Source organism: Pygoscelis adeliae, unplaced genomic scaffold (assembly GCF_000699105.1).
Source record: "Pygoscelis adeliae isolate BGI_AS28 unplaced genomic scaffold, ASM69910v1 Scaffold21, whole genome shotgun sequence".
Classification (NCBI taxonomy): Eukaryota; Metazoa; Chordata; class Aves; order Sphenisciformes; family Spheniscidae; genus Pygoscelis; species Pygoscelis adeliae.
In genome coordinates, this window is record NW_008824243.1 from 5,535,133 (window position 1) to 5,553,481 (window position 18,349).

Sequence of the window (18,349 nt, forward strand, 5' to 3'; positions counted from 1 at the left end):
CAAACTGGTTTTGGTTCAACAGTTCACAAATCCACTTGAAGAATTAAAAAGAGATGGAATCATAAGTAATGAATTAGTATTATTCCTCAAGAAGTCCAGTGGGCACCGTTCTTTACTAGACATGTTTCAAAACAGTATTTAAATTCAGCCAAAACTAATGTTGCCGTCTCAGTGAATTTAGGTCAGTCTTGTTTTAAAGCAAAGCTAAATTACTAGGATCAATTCTTAATTCTTATCTTATGTGCTTATCAAAACAAGATTTTTTCCAAGTCTTTGGATTGGAACTCAGATCTTTCTTCTCCAAATTAAATTAGTTGACTACTAAGGAGCTTCATTGATCAGATTAATCCTTAATACTTTTTCTCAAGATTTTACATTCTTCATAGAAGAGACTACACTGCCACTCCAGAATAGTGTGTTCTATGTTTGAGGCTGCACGCATGAATTTTAGTTGTCTTGCCTAGAAGACAGGCTTGAAAGGTCTCCCCTGTTCTGAGTAAATCTCTATCTAGTCCATATATATTTATATATTTATATAAGAAGCGCTTTAGAGAGAAGGGGCAGCAATGGCTGAGGACTGCAAGGATGTTGATGCTGAAAATACCATAGAATCCATTGAAAATGACTAGTGGATCACATGCCTTCAAACTAACATGGATATCAGTAGGAACAATAGTCTTTAACTATTGAGTAGAAATAGGCCGATGGTGTTACTTCTGTGTACAGCACAGAAAAGACTCCCGTTGGCATACTAAGCTTAATGGTGGTGATGACATTAAGAGCTTTTAAAATAAAGTGGGTAGCCTACGTTGGTTATCATCTAGAATATTGTTTTTTATTGTGACATAGAAGTTCTTAGCAGGGGAAGAATATTGATGGGAGGTGGATCTTTAATCTAGTGGAGGAGGTTAAAATAAATAAAATTAGATGCCTGAAAGCTGAAACTGAAGAGTTTTTTAAAAATTCAAATGGAGATAAACAGCAAATTGTAATTTGTGAAGATGGTCATCACTGGAAGCCAGCATTGGATACCTTTTTAAAGGTATGCAGTCCTTCCACAGAAACTGGTAGGCAAAAGTTATATGGCCTGTGTCATGTGGATGATTATTATGATGGATTTTTTGTTCTTAAGTTTGACTAATACTGTGGCTATGAAAACGAACTTTCAGGGATATATTTTTCTCTACTTGTACCTTTGCAGCTCTCAGTTACATTAAGGAGAGAATGATACCCCTAGTTTAAAGAGGTAGTTTGATAAAATCCAACTAGGCTTGAAACAAATTGCAGTCTGCACTTGCCCTAGTATTATCATTATAGGGGTAAGCTAACTGCCAGTAATGCCATTAAATTGTGGGAAGCAGGGTAGCTGACTTTTGGAGTTACAGAAGTTGGAAGTTCTTATTTCTATTTTTACCCATATCTGCAGGTTGTGTTTTCTTCTAACGAAGACTTGGAAGTTGGAGATCAACAAACCAGTCTTATTTCAACAACAGAAGAAGTGATTCAAGAAGAGGAAGTGGCTGTAGAAGACAATACCAGTGAACAACAATTTGGAGTTTTTAAAGACTTTGACTTTTTAGATGTTGAATTGGAAGATGCAGAGGTGAGACCTTCGGATTTCTTCTGTGTATTTCCATTTGAGAACATTTTAAACGTTACGTTATGTTGGTGCAATTCTAAGGAATTGGCAGGTCTTCTAATTAATCCCATTGGGAAGAATTTATGACTTGATTGGACTTAACTCGCACGATAAAGAAACCTGTGTCACAGACTTTGCAGTGTTAAGTTGTTGCAAATTGTTGGATGTTTTTTGCGGGAGGGCTGGGATTTTTTTGGAGAGGTTGAGTGACTTAATCTGAAAGTGAAGTGATAATGACAGTATAAGCCAATGACAGGATGAACACCTGGGTATGATGCAGTAGAAAACTTAATTATGGAACAATATGTTGAGAAAATGGCATAATCTTTGTTCCTGATATGTTTCTGCATTTTGAAAACATGAAGAATAGCTTTCAAAGTTACAAACTGTATGATACGCTATCTCATTATATACGATTGACTTGGTCACCATAATTGCCTGCCTTTTGTTACAGTCTATACAAAACACTGAATTAGTAATGGAGACCCTTGCAGGTCATGAGTCAACAAGCTACTAAGAAGAATATCTGCCTATCTAAACCCTAAGATTATTCTTCTCCTGATTAATCTAGCCCTTTTTACAAAATCTTGCTCTTTTTCCCCCTAATACTTCAGTTTTTTCTCATTTTCTTCATGCTTCCTGTGTATTGCTTCACTTCAGCCAATATTTGCATCTTCTAGGAAAAGTACAGGCTCATTACGGTCTATTCCATATATGTGACCACACGCTATACAGATACAATTGTCTGTATTGAATGTAATTAGTCAAACAGTTTAGAATCATCAAGGCTCAATAGTAGTAAAATATTATTTTAACACTAGATGGGGCTTTGCAGGTAGGATGCCAAAAGTTGAAAACTTTGCCAAACCAAGTTAATCTTTAATGTAATTTTCTGTATTATTTTAATAGCAGATCATAATGAAGAAAAGAGTTTCTTTCTCGTTACTTGCCTGTATGCAACATGTAGTGCTATACTTGCAAAAAAAAAAAAAGTACAGCTTGTTCAAATTTAGGGCATTACATATAAATTGTGCACTTGATACAAGAGCTGCCTAGTTCTGCACCAAAAATATAGAATGTTCTTTGTTGCTAATAATTAAATGCCAACAGTATGAACTGGGGCTTTTATATTAAAATCTGAGTAATATTCCGATTAAATTTAAGTGCCTCAGCCCACAGAAGTAGCACTTTGTTGTTGTTGGGATTCTTTTGCTTTGCCATAACTTTTCACCTTTTTTGTAGCAAAACAAATCACTAAGAGAGAAAGAGACTACAAAATGTTTAGTTTGCTTTGCATATTTAATGCTTCATGATGATCTCTTAAGTCACCGCAAGAGATACTCACTCTGTTAGAGCAGTTTTGGAACCCATACGTGCACGTTTGGGACTAGATGTGGGATTTTCGGAACTGTCTGTAGACTGGCGAAGTGAACTGATCAGGTTTTCCATCTTACTTAGATGAATTGTTGAAGGTTGACAAAGTGCTTGAGAACATCAGAGATCGTTATTGTACCTGTGAATTAATACACTAGTGTTTTTAAGATATGGATTTCACTTAGTATGTTGGATGTTTGAAACCCAAGTATCCCAGCTTTAAAATGTGCAAACAGAAAGGATCCAGCTATTGGTGTTTAGTGTGCATTTCATAAAACTGACACAAAGTAGCTGGTAAAACCGTTAATGAAGACATTGTTTTTTCTACAACCTGTATATAATTAATGTTGATGGTGCTTTGTCAGTCGGATGTGGTCAGTTCAGATTCATGTGTGTTAGTTGAAGAATTTCATCTAATGTTTGTTGAAACAGTTGCTTTACATGTTACACTAGAGAAAACGTATCATAAGCATGCTGGTTTTAGTGTTTTGTCGTCAGTTTGTTTATTTTTTTAATCAATCTCCCATTAGAAAGAGAAATTATTTTAAACACTAGCTTTTTGACTAAAGCTTTTTTCCAGAGCTTGAATCAGTCTTTTACTGTTGGCAAATCTTATGTAATAAAACATTTTTCCCTGGTTCTAGAGTATCTTTAAGTGTTTGTCCTCGTTCTTTCTAATTATATGTGTTTTCCTTTTTGCTAACCAGGAGCTGCAGGTAAGTTGCAGCCTGGTGCCTTGGCTTGTTCATCTGTTGTTGTCTGTGGTGTGTTTGTACTTTCTAGTCAGATATATAAAATTGATACCGATATAGTTCTAGATTATATATTGAGTTACTTTCCAAGAGGATATTCAAAAGATTTCTACTTCATTTGCCATATATTTTAATTTATCTACAAACATCATTTAACAAGGTACCTAAAATTTTAATAAAATTAAAGGGCTGATTGAAACTCTGTTCATAATGCATTCAGTACTTGTGTTTTCTGTGTTGTATTTGTGTATTAATTTTATTATGTTGAAATTTGTACAAACGTATGTGTGCAAACTTTTTTTATTACAGGGTGAAAGCATGGACAACTTCAACTGGGGCGTTCGTAGGCGCTCTCTTGACAGTATTGACAAAGGAGACACACCGTCTCTTCAAGAATGTCAGTACTCTGGTAGCACACCCAGCTTGAACTTGACCAACCAGGAAGATACTGATGAGTCTTCAGAAGAAGAAGCAGCCCTGACTGCAAGTCAGATACTGTCTCGTTCACAGATGGTAAGTTATTTTTCTGTGAAAGGAATCTCAGAACTTAAGCTTTCACTTTCACTTTTAATGGATAAGTATGGCTCACACTTTCAGCCTAAGTGAACTAAAGAGGAACTAAATTAATGTGGCTAAGCTTCTTTTTCATAACAGCATCAATGAAGGGAAAAGGTACATAACAGGTTTATAATTCTAATTCAACATTCACGTTTTTTAGTGTCTTTATACTTACTATATTTGTTTAAATATAAGCACAAAACTGCATGTGTTACATATAAAGTGTGTGTCTTTGTGGATTCCTAGCTTCAGAAAAAAAACCCAAAATACTAAATAACAACAAGAGCAGTAAGTGGTCCCGTGGGAGCCTCAGTTTTGTTTAACCATTGAAATTGCTAATTTAATTATGGATTTTGAAGCATGTGTACATATAACTGAGGAAAATCAAGAATGCTGGCCACTCGGAAATCTCTCTGCATTACATAAATGAAATTTGGAAAAAATTGACTGGATGGAGAGCAGCAGGGGTAGTATGCCGCTTTTCAGACAGTTTGTAGTAATGTTGCCCATAACAAAGAGTTCTGCTCTTCAGTGTTTTTGGTCTAGCATTTCACCAAAAGACCTTTAAGAACAAGAAAGGAAATAATTTTTTGGATCCCAAGGATAACTTCAAACTTCTCTTCAAAGTTAAATGTTACAGAAATGCATGTGATGCTTGTAATGGTTTTAGTGGAAAGCTGTTAAACTAGTAATAAGTAAATAAATTCAAATAGCTAACCATACTGAAACATCTATTCCAAAACTAATGCGTTTTTTCCCTGTAACTTGTATGTTCGATAAACTATGAAGAATTTCATGTTTCTTTCTTTTCTGTCTTAGTTAAACAGCGATTCTGCCATAGACGAAACGATATCAGATCATGCTGGTTTATCACTTCAGTCTCAAGATTCCACTAGCAGTGTGGGAACAGAAGAAGTGCTTCAAATCAGAACCGAGACCCCAAGTTTGGAGGCTTCTCCTCTAGATAACTCTAGCAACCAGCTGCCTGAGGTGGGGAGAAATGTGGGCTGGTGCATGGCTGATTTGGGCTCCTTCTAGTGTTTAGTAGCAACTTTGGCTTTCTTTTCAACTGAATTTTCATCTGTTACACTGATTATTTGATTTGCTTTTAATATTTCTAACCTGTTGGAATGTTCTTACAAAATGTTCCTTCAGTATGAAAACTACTTGGGGTGGACTGAGGGAACTTACCACAGGTTAAAAATATTCTTGAAGGGCTGATAATGATCATTTCATGGTGCAGAATGAAAATAGGCTAATATTCAAGATGCTTTTACTTGATATGGTTTAAATCCTCCGTGAGCAACATTTTCTTTCAAAAACTTTTTTATTTCCCCCTTTTTTTTTCTTTTTTTTTTTTTTATGCTTTCTTTGGGTTAATGTGATTGGTGCTATATGGGAATTAAACCTCAGGCCAGCTGTGTTAGCAGTTGGTTCCATTAAATAATGCTTTAAAAAGGACCACAGATGCTAGTGGTATACTTTTTTGGAAAGGCCTGTGTGGACTGAGACAGATTTCAAGCTAATGGCCGCCTGCAAATCTGTGAGTACTTCAGTTTCTTGGTTTTTAAAATCCTTTGAATAATTTAAAATTTAAAAAACTCATTTAAAATAAAACTCATCTGCTACAATTCTTACAGTATTTAGCAGTTGTAGCTAAAACCTCAATATGTTGGGTTTTTCCTTGAATTTGAAGTGGCTTGGTTTAGGTGGACTTTTTATCTCTTCAGTTAAAATTATTGATGCTACTGGCAATCTTATTTTTATTTGAACAAGTATTGCTAATCCTGTCTTTAACAGAACGTACAGTTTTACTGAGTTTTCCAGAAAATTAAGCCATTCCTATGTGTATTTGAATAACCAGTGCACGGTTTACACTTAAGAATGAGTCTTCAGCCAACTTGGTTTAAACAGTCAACTGACTGGTTCAAGTGATTGGGGTTTCTGAACAAAGGCTCTAGTCTACCTGTCTGCTACCTAGAAAATCACTCTTATTAACAGGGAAACCACCCATCTAGCTAACATTTAATGAAGATAACTGTGAGTACAGCAAAGGGAAAGTGTGGGTGACTGGTTTCCTGTGATAAAATCCTCACCTGCTAAAAGTGTAATACTGCGACTTTTATAAAGCAGATTTTTCCCACATTTTTCATATTTTTCTATTAGGATTATCTGTATGCTTTTTTTTAAAGTGTTTGGTTATGTTGCAGTTGATAAATTGTCTCAACTTTTGTAGAGCACCTGTGCTTAGATTGTCAAACAAATTGTTCTGTTAGTGCTTCATCTGCTTGTCTACGACATGCATTTTTGTTCCAATAGAATTTTAAGTGAGGAAGAACACTTAATCTGGATTATTTTTTTCCACATAGGCTAGATGTTTTATGTTAAGATTTCAAAAGGGAGAAGCGATATTTAAGCTAGGATTTTATAGAATGAAATTCACCATGATAGAACTTTTGTCTTCTCCGTTGTTTGCTTGTGGTATATTCTCAGCTGTAACTCATTTTTATGTTTTCATAGTTCTTTCTGAGACTGCCTTTATACTTGGATTCATTGTTCTGCAGCTCCCTTTATAAAATCACTATACTTCTGATAATCCAGGTGAAAACATTCACACAAAAAAAGCACCGATGTCATTAAAAATATTGAAAACATTTAAACTGGGCTGTAAAATAATTTCATGACTAAGCAGCATCCAGAAAAAATTGCTATCTCAAAAAAAAAAAAAAAGACTGCAAATGCATATAAATGCAATCACTAAATATGATGTGTTCCACATTTATTTTGTGCTTGTTAGAATATGGGATTCAGTCAAATACATATGTTTTCTTCAAGCACAATTTAAACAAAGTTATCTCTCTACAAGAGTTAGCTATCTAGTTGGATTTTGTTGCTAAAAGGGAGAGCTGGCTTTATGCCTTATAACAGAATGAGCTTGAAAATATGCACACTATCAACTCACTGTGAAAAATTTGTGAAGCCAGTAAAACTAATTTTGTTCTGAATTCTTATACGCAGCATAGTGCAGTTGTTTTTTCCTATATGCTCATAAACTTTATATATCACTTTCAACACAGGCATTTCATTGCATGCCAAGTGTCAGTTATCAAAATGTTTTTAATATCAATAAATATGTATCAAAATTTATCCAAGGTAAAATAAAAAAAATTGAAGCCATTATTTAAAAACATATATGTGTGCTGGTTAGATGCAGTGGAGTTCCTTGTTTCTCTTGTAGGGATGCTGAAGAGTTAAGTAAATAGTTTACTTAAATGTATTTGGCTGATTCCCAGTAATAGCATGTATCTTTGCAAAAAGGACAGAAAGGACATTTCACATTCCAGTTGGGAATTTACAATCTAGCTTACAAGAATATTTTCAATTTTGTACAGTAAGTTTTACAAGCTTAAGTATATGAAAGTTTCTGACTAAAATGATTCTCTATTTTACTCACTTGCACTGTGGATTTATGAGGGAATGGTTTACTAGAAGTAATTTTCCTTAGGTTCTGTGGAGTTGTCAACTATATAATAATCACATTTTTAAGATACTTAAAGAACATTCACGTTGGTGGTAAAGACATGTCCAATGTTACACAGAAAACTTCAGAAATCAGGAGTCATGGCACTATGAAGACTAACTTAGCTGTAAATTTATTAACTAGAAATTAGCACTTAAATATTTTCTAAAAGTGTATCCCTTGTGTACATCTACCAGACAAGATCAGTGCAGCTCTGTATCATGTGTTAACATCTATAACAGAAGTGGACCACTGCTTCAATCGAAATTATTTTGCTGTGGTATTGTAAAAATGTCTTGCATTCCCGTGTGCCTTAGCTGCTCAGTGTGACAAAATGGCTGTTCTGTGCAATAAAACTCCAGATTTAACTTTTACAAAAGAGGCATTAGAAGTGAGTTCACTAGCTGTGTCAAATGACAGCAGTGTCATATTGAGGACTACCATAGTCAAAGTGAGATAAGGTTAGGATCACTGTGAAAGAAAAAGATATAGTTCTGTTTAAAGCTGAATTGGCTTTTCTAACGTGTACATTTATTTATCTGTCGGAGGATCTGTTCAGACTGATGAAAGCCATGAAGTGATGTGTATGCTTAGAGGCTGTCCAAATGTTTGTTGACCAGTCTTGGATATGCCAGTAGAGGAAGACCAGCACACTAAGAATGAAAACATGTGATAATTTGTGCCTTTAGGAAATAGCAAGTACAAGAAAGTGTTATTTTTATTCCACAGAAAAATCCAGTAAAAGGTTTCAAATGGGTTCGTCGTAAATTAACTAAATCTGAATTCCTCTGTTCAATATAGCGATGTTAATGAGTATAATAATGCTAATGGAGGAAGAGGGAAGGGAGAAAGGGTCATTCTAATATTACCTACCTGAGTCTAATCATCGTCTCCTTAAATTGCCAGTAATTGAAAGCCTACATTTAGAGATTCAGGGTAAAACCCTTAAAGCTCCCCATATTAACAGTAATGGCAAAAGAATAAAAACAGTGGAATGTCCCTTGTCCATTGTTCATCTGTTACACTGTTGCTCAGTTATGCTTTAGAAACTTGTTAAAACGGAGAGTGGAAAGGAGAAGAAATGTTCTGTACTGGTTCCAGACCCCAAAGGCAAGCATGAGGCAGTCATCTTGGTCCTTACCTAGAAAAGTAAAATATGAAAGTCTTGATTGTGTTTGTTGTGATCTAACTAGGTTTGAGGCTATTTGCAAATATTTTTCTGGGAGTGTTCTCTTAACAGATTTAATTGAGTGTATTTGAGAAATTGTGTTTGCTATAAATAATAAGTTATATTCTAGGATATTAATGTTAACCAGAAGTTATAAACATTACAAGTAGACTGCCTGTCTTTGCTCAAGTAAAACTGTGAACGATCCAAAGAGCTGAATGATTAAAGTATAAATGGATATTTGTAACCATGAAAGTAATAAAAGTATGTTTGATTCACAGGAAGGCAGTTCAGCAGTAAGGGATGAACAGGTTAGCACTGCTAGTGAAGACACTGGGTCGTATCTACTACAAGAACAACAAGACTGTCTGGTCTGTCATGAATCTCTTGAGTTGGAAGAGACCCCAGAACTGGCAGAGGCAGCAGCTCCTGAGAGCTATTCTGAATCTATCTGTGAAGAGGATGTCACTCTTGCTTTGAAAGAGCTAGATGAGAGATGTGAAGAAGAAGAAGCTGACTTCTCTGGTTTGTCTAGGTAAGATTAATACTGGTTCTAAGTAACAGAAATTACATGGTATCAGTGCATGAATCAAACAAAGTAGGCTTTCTTATGGTGTGGGGTTTTCCATGAATCCCATAATACAAGTATCTAAAATGATGTTTTGCATATCTGAGATAATGGTTGATTGGTTTTGCCTGTTACAGCAAATAAACTCGGTACTTTGCTCAGCAGTTGTTTCTGGTACAGGGAAAACAGCCATGCAGGAAAAGATGAGAATTCTTGAATAAAAGAAACCTAGCACACTTTATCACCATCAATAGCACAGAAATGTGAAAAGAGATCAGAGGGCATTTTGGAGTGTTTTCTTGGCAGCCACCAGCTGCAAGCAGTATAACATGGAAAAGCCTTTGAACTGCTCTGAATTATGGCAGAACCTATTTTAGCATGAAAAAAACAGGAAAAAAAAAGTTTGTTTTTTTTTTAAAATCAAAGCTCCTGTAGGAGTCAGGCCAGTTTGTCTTTGAATTTGCCCAAGGTTTACTTTCAGTGTTAACGTTTATTAGTCTTTTGTACGTTTCTAAGACATTTTAAAGTAAAATAACGTTGTTCCATTTTTTAATAACTGTTGAGAAGAAAAGTTATACTTAGTCCTAGCTGGTTGAGTCATATTTAAAGTGAAACCCTAAGTCCCTTGAAGGTAACAGTCTAAGAAGGAGGGGAAACAAACAAAAAACCCCAAACCAACAAACAAAAAACCCCAAACCATAACAAACAAAAAAATTCCAAATTGTTCATAGGCTTGTTCATACTTAAAATTTGTTCTGAAGTTTAGATTGACTAATACATAGACTTAGTGTATATTCTGTCAGAGAGAGAACATTTAAGGAGCCTTTTACAGAAATGGGCACAACAGGACCTGTAAAAGACCAAGTCATTTGAGAAGATTCTACTGGGACGGAGACAGAGAAATTGAATCTTGTAATCCCATACGCAACCTACTGCAATATGCCTTGCAAGAATTAAAGGCTGGTACCAGTTAACAGCAGGTTATTTCCTAATGTGCAACTGAAAAATCTCTTGAAGTTTTAGTTTATTTACACTAAGCAAACAAACGAAAAACCCCATAGCTCTAGTTTGAAGAGCGACAGAGGTGATTATTTATAGGGTTGATACACTAGTTGGAAATATATGAAAATCTTTTTGAAGCTTTGCTTACAGGTATTATTCAAAAGGATTGCATCTTAGATTTTGAGCTTTGTGCTGCTAAAATGAATGTACCTAAAGCCAGCACCCACACTTCTTGTTTAAGACATGTTTAAGTCTTCTTTAAGATATACTTGGTGCTGCTGTGAATGAGGTGGTTGTTACAGAGAAAAACAGTATGTGTTTAAAAAATTATTTTAATAAACTATCTGTACTTGGAATCCTCCCACACGTATTTTTGCTGCATAAGTACAGTTATACAAGAACAACTGTCAAATGTATCATTCCTTGTAACACAGAAAATTTTAACAACTAAATTAATGATTGTAAGTAGTAGCATTGATTAATTTATAGTTTGGTATTTTTATTGGATGTTTGGTGCCTAATGGAAAGTATGACTGCAGAATGCTCTTTGAACAAAGGCCCATTAAATTGATTGCCCATAAAAATGAAAGTGTTCCAATCTATCTCCATTCACTTATGATGTTACTTAAGACAGTTATAAAATAGTATTACACTGCTAAATGAGCTCTGTTTCTCTTAAGGAAAGCTAAAATTTGTTATGGATACTGGTGGACAGTATGTTTAGATGAATAAAAATTTGAAGAATTGAATGTTAATTCAGTTATTGGGGGCAAGAAAAAAATACCAATTTCTGAGTGGTGTGTATATATATATAGTGCTGTATATAGCTATATATAACTTACAGATAGCCCTTTGTAGACGTGTGTAGACATAACATGTTTTAATAAACTTTGGAGGGATTTGAGAGTATAAGCAATTTTTTATATTGCATTAGCAAAAGTTTTTGATTTTTTACTCTTTTCTTGGTTCATAGTTACCTTAGTTGATTGATTATTTATTTTACAAAACATTATTCTGAATTCCAGATTCTTAGGTTTTCTTCTTACCAAAATGAAGGAGTTTTTTCCTAAAAAATTTACTGAGGAATTAATTTCTGTTGTTTGTTATTCGTAGCCAAGATGAAGAAGAACAGGATGGTTTCCCAGAAGTACAAACTTCCCCACCTCCTTCACCATTTCTTTCTGCCATATTGGCAGCTTTCCAACCAGTTGCATACGATGATGAAGAGCAAGCCTGGCGCTGCCACGTCAATCAAATGCTGTCAGATACAGATGGATCTTGTGCTGTCTACACATTTCACGTCTTCTCAAGATTGTTTCAGGTCAGTGAATTGCCAGTGCATGGCTGTTTGTCTGAAATCCTTTACTCCTGCTTTCAAAACTATTCTTCCCCTCTGTAACTGCAGAAGTCGCAAGATTATGGTAGAAGGAAGCCTTAGAAAGCAAATCAAAAGCAGACAAAAAAAACACATTGCTAAAAGAATGTTATATGGTCATACAGTATTTTTTCCATGGGATATCTATGATACCTACTCAGGAAAAAAAAAAACCAGCTCAAAAAAAACAGTTCAGGGTTTCTTGTAAGCTCTTAGTTCAGGTTGTGTTCCTTCTTTTATTTTCTGAATGTCACCCAGGTTCTGTGCTGATTACAGAATTAATGTCTTCCTCCTGAGTTTTCTGTGGGATTCATTATTATGGGATCGCAGCATGACAAACACTAATGAATTTATCTTGTATCTGCCTTGTGAGAAAAGGTTTTTTTCTGCAGAGAAGTAATTGAAACACCAGGAGATCCACTAAAGCTGGAAGTTTCAAGTGCCTCTCTAACTATATTTACCTCATAGATCTGGTGTCCAACACAAAATGGCTATGGCTTAATTTTTCTGGCTCCCTCCTTCCTATATGCAGGGGATGGGTGTTTTTTACATTTTCAAAGTGGTACCACTTGGACATACATTATTCTTTGCAACTTCTTATGGGATAGGAGAAGAACAACTAATCCATTTTATTTACAGGCAACATGCCAAGTGGGCAAAGAGCAGAGATTCAGTATGACAAACCAAGACCTTATGACTCCAACCCTTTCTTCTATCTCCAATATTAATTTTGCCTACTGTTTGGTATATCATAATAAATTTCTCAGTGAAAGCCTCACTTTGTTTTACTACACTAGCACGCATTTTATCCCATATGTATGGACAGGTTTAGGGTTAGTACCATGAAGTAACTTACATGTGAAGAATTCATACTCTACCTTATTCATGGAATAACTTGTTTGTGCATCTATACCCATTTTCCATTTTTAGTTGAACTAAGTATTTTGCCACAGCACTGTGAAATTCCTGTTACTGGTTTTAGATTTTTGTCTTTTTGCTTCATCTAGACCTCAGGGGTTTAGTTTCTCTGTATTATACCAAAGCTTAGCTGCAGTTGCTTTTCACACGTTCAATCATGTCCTGAAAGTGGTAAAAACGGGAGTTCATATTCTCTTGTGTTCATTAAAGAGGGAGCTAGAAAGAAAGGCGACACTTCCTGTGGCTTGACAGGGTAGCCCCTCAGTCAGCTGGAAAGGTGGATACTCTGGGAAAAGGGGCAATAGTGTTCCAGCGCTCGAGCCTGGGCGTTCCTGAGTTGTTGTTACTGGGTACAGAGGAGGGTTAAAATGATTAAATGAGACCCTGGAGGCCTTGTTTGACTGGACCTTTCCATTTTGCCTTCTGGCTCCTACACTGTGTTTAACTTTGCAGCTGTAAATATCATCTTTGTATAGTTTTATTCTACATGTAACTTTCTAGGATTTATGAAATAATATATAGCAAAGCGCGGTGTTGCATTAGGCCAAGCCAACAGTCTACATAATAGAAGTGAACATGATATACATAGGACTGATTTTTTGAAGAAGGTAGAAACCCTGCAGGTGGCAGTTTTGGACACAGATTGTGCTACACAGGTCATATTCTGACTCGTAAAACTCTGTGTATAATTTTCTGCAACTCAGACACTTGAAAATTAATCAAACTACTATCTATACTGCATAAAGACAAATAATCATCCAGCTATACTGATGCTAAAGGCCTAGATGTGAAAGGAGTAATTGTCTTTATAGATACAGGCTGGGTTTATTTATTTATTAATTAATTGATTGCATTTTCTGGAGCTAGTTTTACATAAATATTCAGAGCAAATTATGTATTAGTTTGTAATTTAATGACAAAAATATATGCTGTCATGATGGAAATTTGCCCTGAAATTCTGCCAGAGGAGGGGTAGTAAAACACAATGTCAAGTAAATGTTTTTCTGATTTGATTTCTAGACCATTCAAAGAAAGTTTGTATCTATAACAAATGATTCAGTCAGCTTTCTTGGTGAAAGTCTACAGCGCATTGGAACAAAATTTAAAAGTTCTCTGGAAGTGATGATGTTATGTTCAGAATGTCCGACAGTCTTTGTGGATGCAGAAACGGTAAAAATCTCATAAACTTACATGTTGAAATATCTGTCTGCTTAAACATTTTTATGTAACATACAAAATGATGTTTTAACATTTGGAAAATAGCAATGCTCAGGAAGATTTTCAAAGGTTTGAATAAAATACGCTTATTATATTTCTGCTTTTCAAAAGGTTGCTGTCTAACATCACTGGATAATTTTGGGATGTTAAAAAAAAAAAAGATGCTTTTTATAATTGAAATCAGAAAGGAATTAAAATGTTAGGTGGCCACTATATATCATAAACATTTGAAAACACAAGTGCATTTTCTCCAAAAATAACCTCCAGCTGTAACAATGAACAGTGAGGGAACTTACTGATACGAGACATCACTTAAATTCCCTTGCTGTTCTTTACCTTCCCTGCTTGTTCATATTTATTCTATATTCTTTGCACAGAGAAGAAAAAGGAAGACTACTTATCTAGCAGCAACTTTGCCTTTTTAAATTGTATTGTTTATGTATATATTCAATGATGCATGAGAAAAACATTCTAGCTACAAATACACAATGAAGGCTTTGAATTGTTTGTTGTTATGCAAATTGAAATATTGGGTTATAATAAATATTAACGGAAGAAGTCAGCTCAATGTTCAGCAGCAGCCAAAAAAAGCTATGCTAGAACAATCAAGAAAAGAGACAGCAAAACAGAAAACATCATTGAGCTAATGTACATATCCCCGACATACCTACATCCTGAATTCTGGGGGCAGTTCTGGTCCCCTGCTCTCAAAGAAAATGCAGTTAAACTGGAAAAGGTTCCAAGAAAGATCACAAGGATTATGAGTATGTGGAATAGCTTCCATATAAGATACGAGTATGCAGGCTAGGATTTTTCAGCCCTTCAGGAGAGAAATCTGTCTATAGATGTCTTGATTATCATGGAAAAGTGACAAATTATTGTATTGTGGTCTTATTTGATGTTAAGGGTGATCAAATTAAGCTAATTCTGTATGTATCAAAAACATACAGAACCAAAGATAGGTGATCCTTCATGTGATACATAATCAAACTGTGAAACCCTGTCCTTTTTTACAGTGTCTGTTCATGTTTTCAAAAAGCAACTAAAGAGATTCATGAAAGAAATAGCCCTGCATAGATTTTTGAATACGCAGAACACCACATTGACAGAGGCTAAGAAAGCATTCTGGAGCAAGTGGATCACGACCACATGCTTGCCCCGCTTTGGCCTTCCTTAAGCAACTGCTATTAGGCATTGTCAGATGGGGGACTGAGACAGATGGATGGATCTTTGGCCTTGACCCAGTGTGAGACTCTTCTCCTGACCTGTTTTTTTCCCTTGGTGCTAAGGGGCAACTCTGCTCTTACACTCTCACTTTAGAATATGGGGACTTAAAAAAGCATGATACGGATAGTGCATTTCAAGGGAACCATGTGTAATGTTTTTTGTTTAACTTATGCTACTTTAAAAGCAGTAGAAATTAACAAAAAGAAGAAATTTGTTTGGGATAAGAAGCCACAAGAAGAGTTACACAAGTGTCTAGCTAGAACAGCATGTATGTTTTAAAAAATAAATAAGTAAATATATATCTATAAAAAATACAAATATAAAAAGGAATAAAAATATATATGCACACAAGTATACAGACTTGTGTGTATGTTTACATGCATATGTTTACACATCCACACATTCGTGTTGTTACATTAGCAAATACTGTGTAGATAAATCTTTCCAAGTGATTTAATTGAAATGAACCTACTTGTTTATCAGATTACGTCTCACTAAGAAGGAACAGCTGATCCAAAATAACGTTCATGCACAAATCTTTGGTTTCGTGATGTGTACTCGTGTCCAAGATTGGCATTTGATTCAAATTTGGCCTTTGATTCATTCAGAAAGTCGTTTTCAGCAGAAAGATGCCCCCTTACATCAAAGCATGGGTTCACGAGCGATTTGGGAGTAGCTCATGGCCTACTGCTGATACAAGATACCCGCTGACTTCTTTGCACTTTGATGTTATTGCACACATTGAGTGCAGAGTGGCATCGTGCCACAGAGCCGTAACTTGCTTCTTGGTTGATGTGGACATAGTTGGGAGTAGCAGTGTCTTAATATGGTGATAGAATAATAATCTTGATGCACTTGGAAAAACATGTAAGCATCATTCCCACCCCCGCCTGAATTAATGTGGGATACTGTGACTCTCCGTGCCACAATTTTGTGATCACGGTCTTGGGCTTGCACTTTCAAGCTGACCAAGAGGTACCAGGTAACAGGGATTGGAGAAAAGTACGGAGCTCTTAATGTGTGCAAGGGGTGACCAGTGTGAGGGAGGAAGCATCATGTTAGAGCATGATTATTACAGGAGGTGACAGGAGAAGAATTAATAGGAAGAACCTAAGTGGAAATAAAACTGCAGGGAGAAATGGTGTAGAGCAAAGCTGAGGTAGCAGCCCCTGAGGAAAAAAGATATTTTTGACACTATGTTGAAAAAGGCGAAGTCGCTAATGGTACAAAATTTTTCAAATATCCAACAGTTCCTGCTCTGACAGTTCTTGGTTCCTACAGACTGAAGCCTTTGCTGGTGGTATAGTTTGAGAAGGGCAAGTAACCCTCACTGGACACTCCTTAGGTTGCTACAGGAGCAATCCAGCAGTACCTTTTTTCCTGCTGCAGGCTATTCTATTTACTGTATAGCTGTGTATATATCAAATATTATTCTTCTTTTTGAAAGATCTAAAAATCCCTTTGAAATCTCTCTTCCAGATGTTAACTAGGTACTGCCCTTCCTTCCTATTTTGGAATCAAAACTGTTGTTCACTGATTTAACTGATACAGCTACATGTGTTAGTTTACCAACTCAAAGGTGTCACGAATGATCTACACCCAATTAACTCTAATTTGATTGTTTTTCCAAATGTGGACTTGGAATTTCATATTACATAATTTAGATATTAGACTATATGGATTATAGTCAGATGTTACATGACTACCGAGGTGATTGCTTTTATCTTCCAGCTGATGTCTTGTGGCCTGCTAGAAACATTGAAGTTCAGTGTTCTAGAGCTCCAAGAACACCTGGATACCTATAATGTCAAAAGAGAGGCAGCAGAACAGGTGAGTCTTTTATATTTCAAAACACAAAATATTAGAACCTACTCATCAAGAAAATGTTGCAGGCCTTTATCTCTCAACACGTGAGTATCTAAAAGTAGACTGTGGGGAAAAAATTTCCGAAATGAAATAAAATCCCGTTTCCTTTTCTTACTACTATTCTATGTGTATAATCTGAACTTGAGGTTTTTCTTATGTGCAATTCATTTTTGTTGCACATATTTCTGAAATTGATTTTGAATATATAACATTGCACAAATGCACTAGCATTGGGAAAAGTGCATTCCTAATTTAAAAATCCTCTTTTAAAAATATTCAAATATTTTTAACATGAGTATCAATAAATCATGGTAGGTTTTTTTCTTTATGAATGTTCTGGCTTATTTTATTAGGCTAGAAGGGTAGGATTCACCTTCAGATTAAGACATTTACAGGTAGCTATCTATATGTGAATTAAGTGCCTGAACACTCATAGTATTCAAGGATCACGTCGATACAATAAAAGAAATCAAGAAAGCAATGCATTTTATCCTAATATAGATACTGACTTGTTACTCAGCTGAATAGGTCTTTAGAATCCTTTTTGTTGACTGCATCTCCACTGACTGTAATGGGGGCTTAAACAGCTGTGTCACACATAGACACATAACTTTAGGTGTCTCATCCTGCAACAGGATCCAACTGAGGCTGACGTTTATGTCAGTTATTTAGAATAATACAGTTTAGTTTTCAAGGAATATGTTAGTGGTTATATCCTTTTTGCAAAGAAACACAAAGTTTAAAAGTTGAAAATTTCTGTAGCAAGGGTCTGTACATTTGTTTTTGTGAACCTTTGTGTGAAGTTCAGGAAGATACTAACTTAAGAGAAGTGAAACAGGTCAGATTTCTATTTCAAGAGCCAAAAGAAAACATGGATCTACAATCAGTTTTGCAGGTACAGGGAGAGAGAGAATGTATGGGGCTTTTGTTGTAGAGAGAAAATGATTCCTAGGAAAAGTAAACATGCATTTGAAGGAACTTTTTACTGATCTCAGCAGCCTGTGAGGCCATGACAGTGGCCATATAGGCAAGTTTAAATGATGCGAAACAGAACCAGAATTCAAGCCATGATGTCTTGGCAGAGCTGTATTCTGCAGCACAAGTGGTTCCATGTTTCTTGATCATGCTGAGTTTATTAGGAAATGAAGGCCTCTGCCTTGCAAA

General features: G+C 35.5%; 1 protein-coding gene across 1 annotated transcript in view; it reads left to right on the plus strand.

The window, feature by feature from the left end:
* FRYL (FRY-like) overlaps positions 1 to 18,349 on the plus strand; it is a 166,863-nt gene that overhangs the window by 136,623 nt on the left and 11,891 nt on the right. The window contains exons 53-59 of the mRNA XM_009335155.1: positions 1,427 to 1,603; positions 4,075 to 4,278; positions 5,143 to 5,313; positions 9,293 to 9,546; positions 11,695 to 11,902; positions 13,895 to 14,044; positions 17,051 to 17,149. Coding sequence (XP_009333430.1) covers positions 1,427 to 1,603; positions 4,075 to 4,278; positions 5,143 to 5,313; positions 9,293 to 9,546; positions 11,695 to 11,902; positions 13,895 to 14,044; positions 17,051 to 17,149 — 1,263 coding nt within the window. The remainder of the gene's footprint in view (positions 1 to 1,426; positions 1,604 to 4,074; positions 4,279 to 5,142; positions 5,314 to 9,292; positions 9,547 to 11,694; positions 11,903 to 13,894; positions 14,045 to 17,050; positions 17,150 to 18,349) is intronic.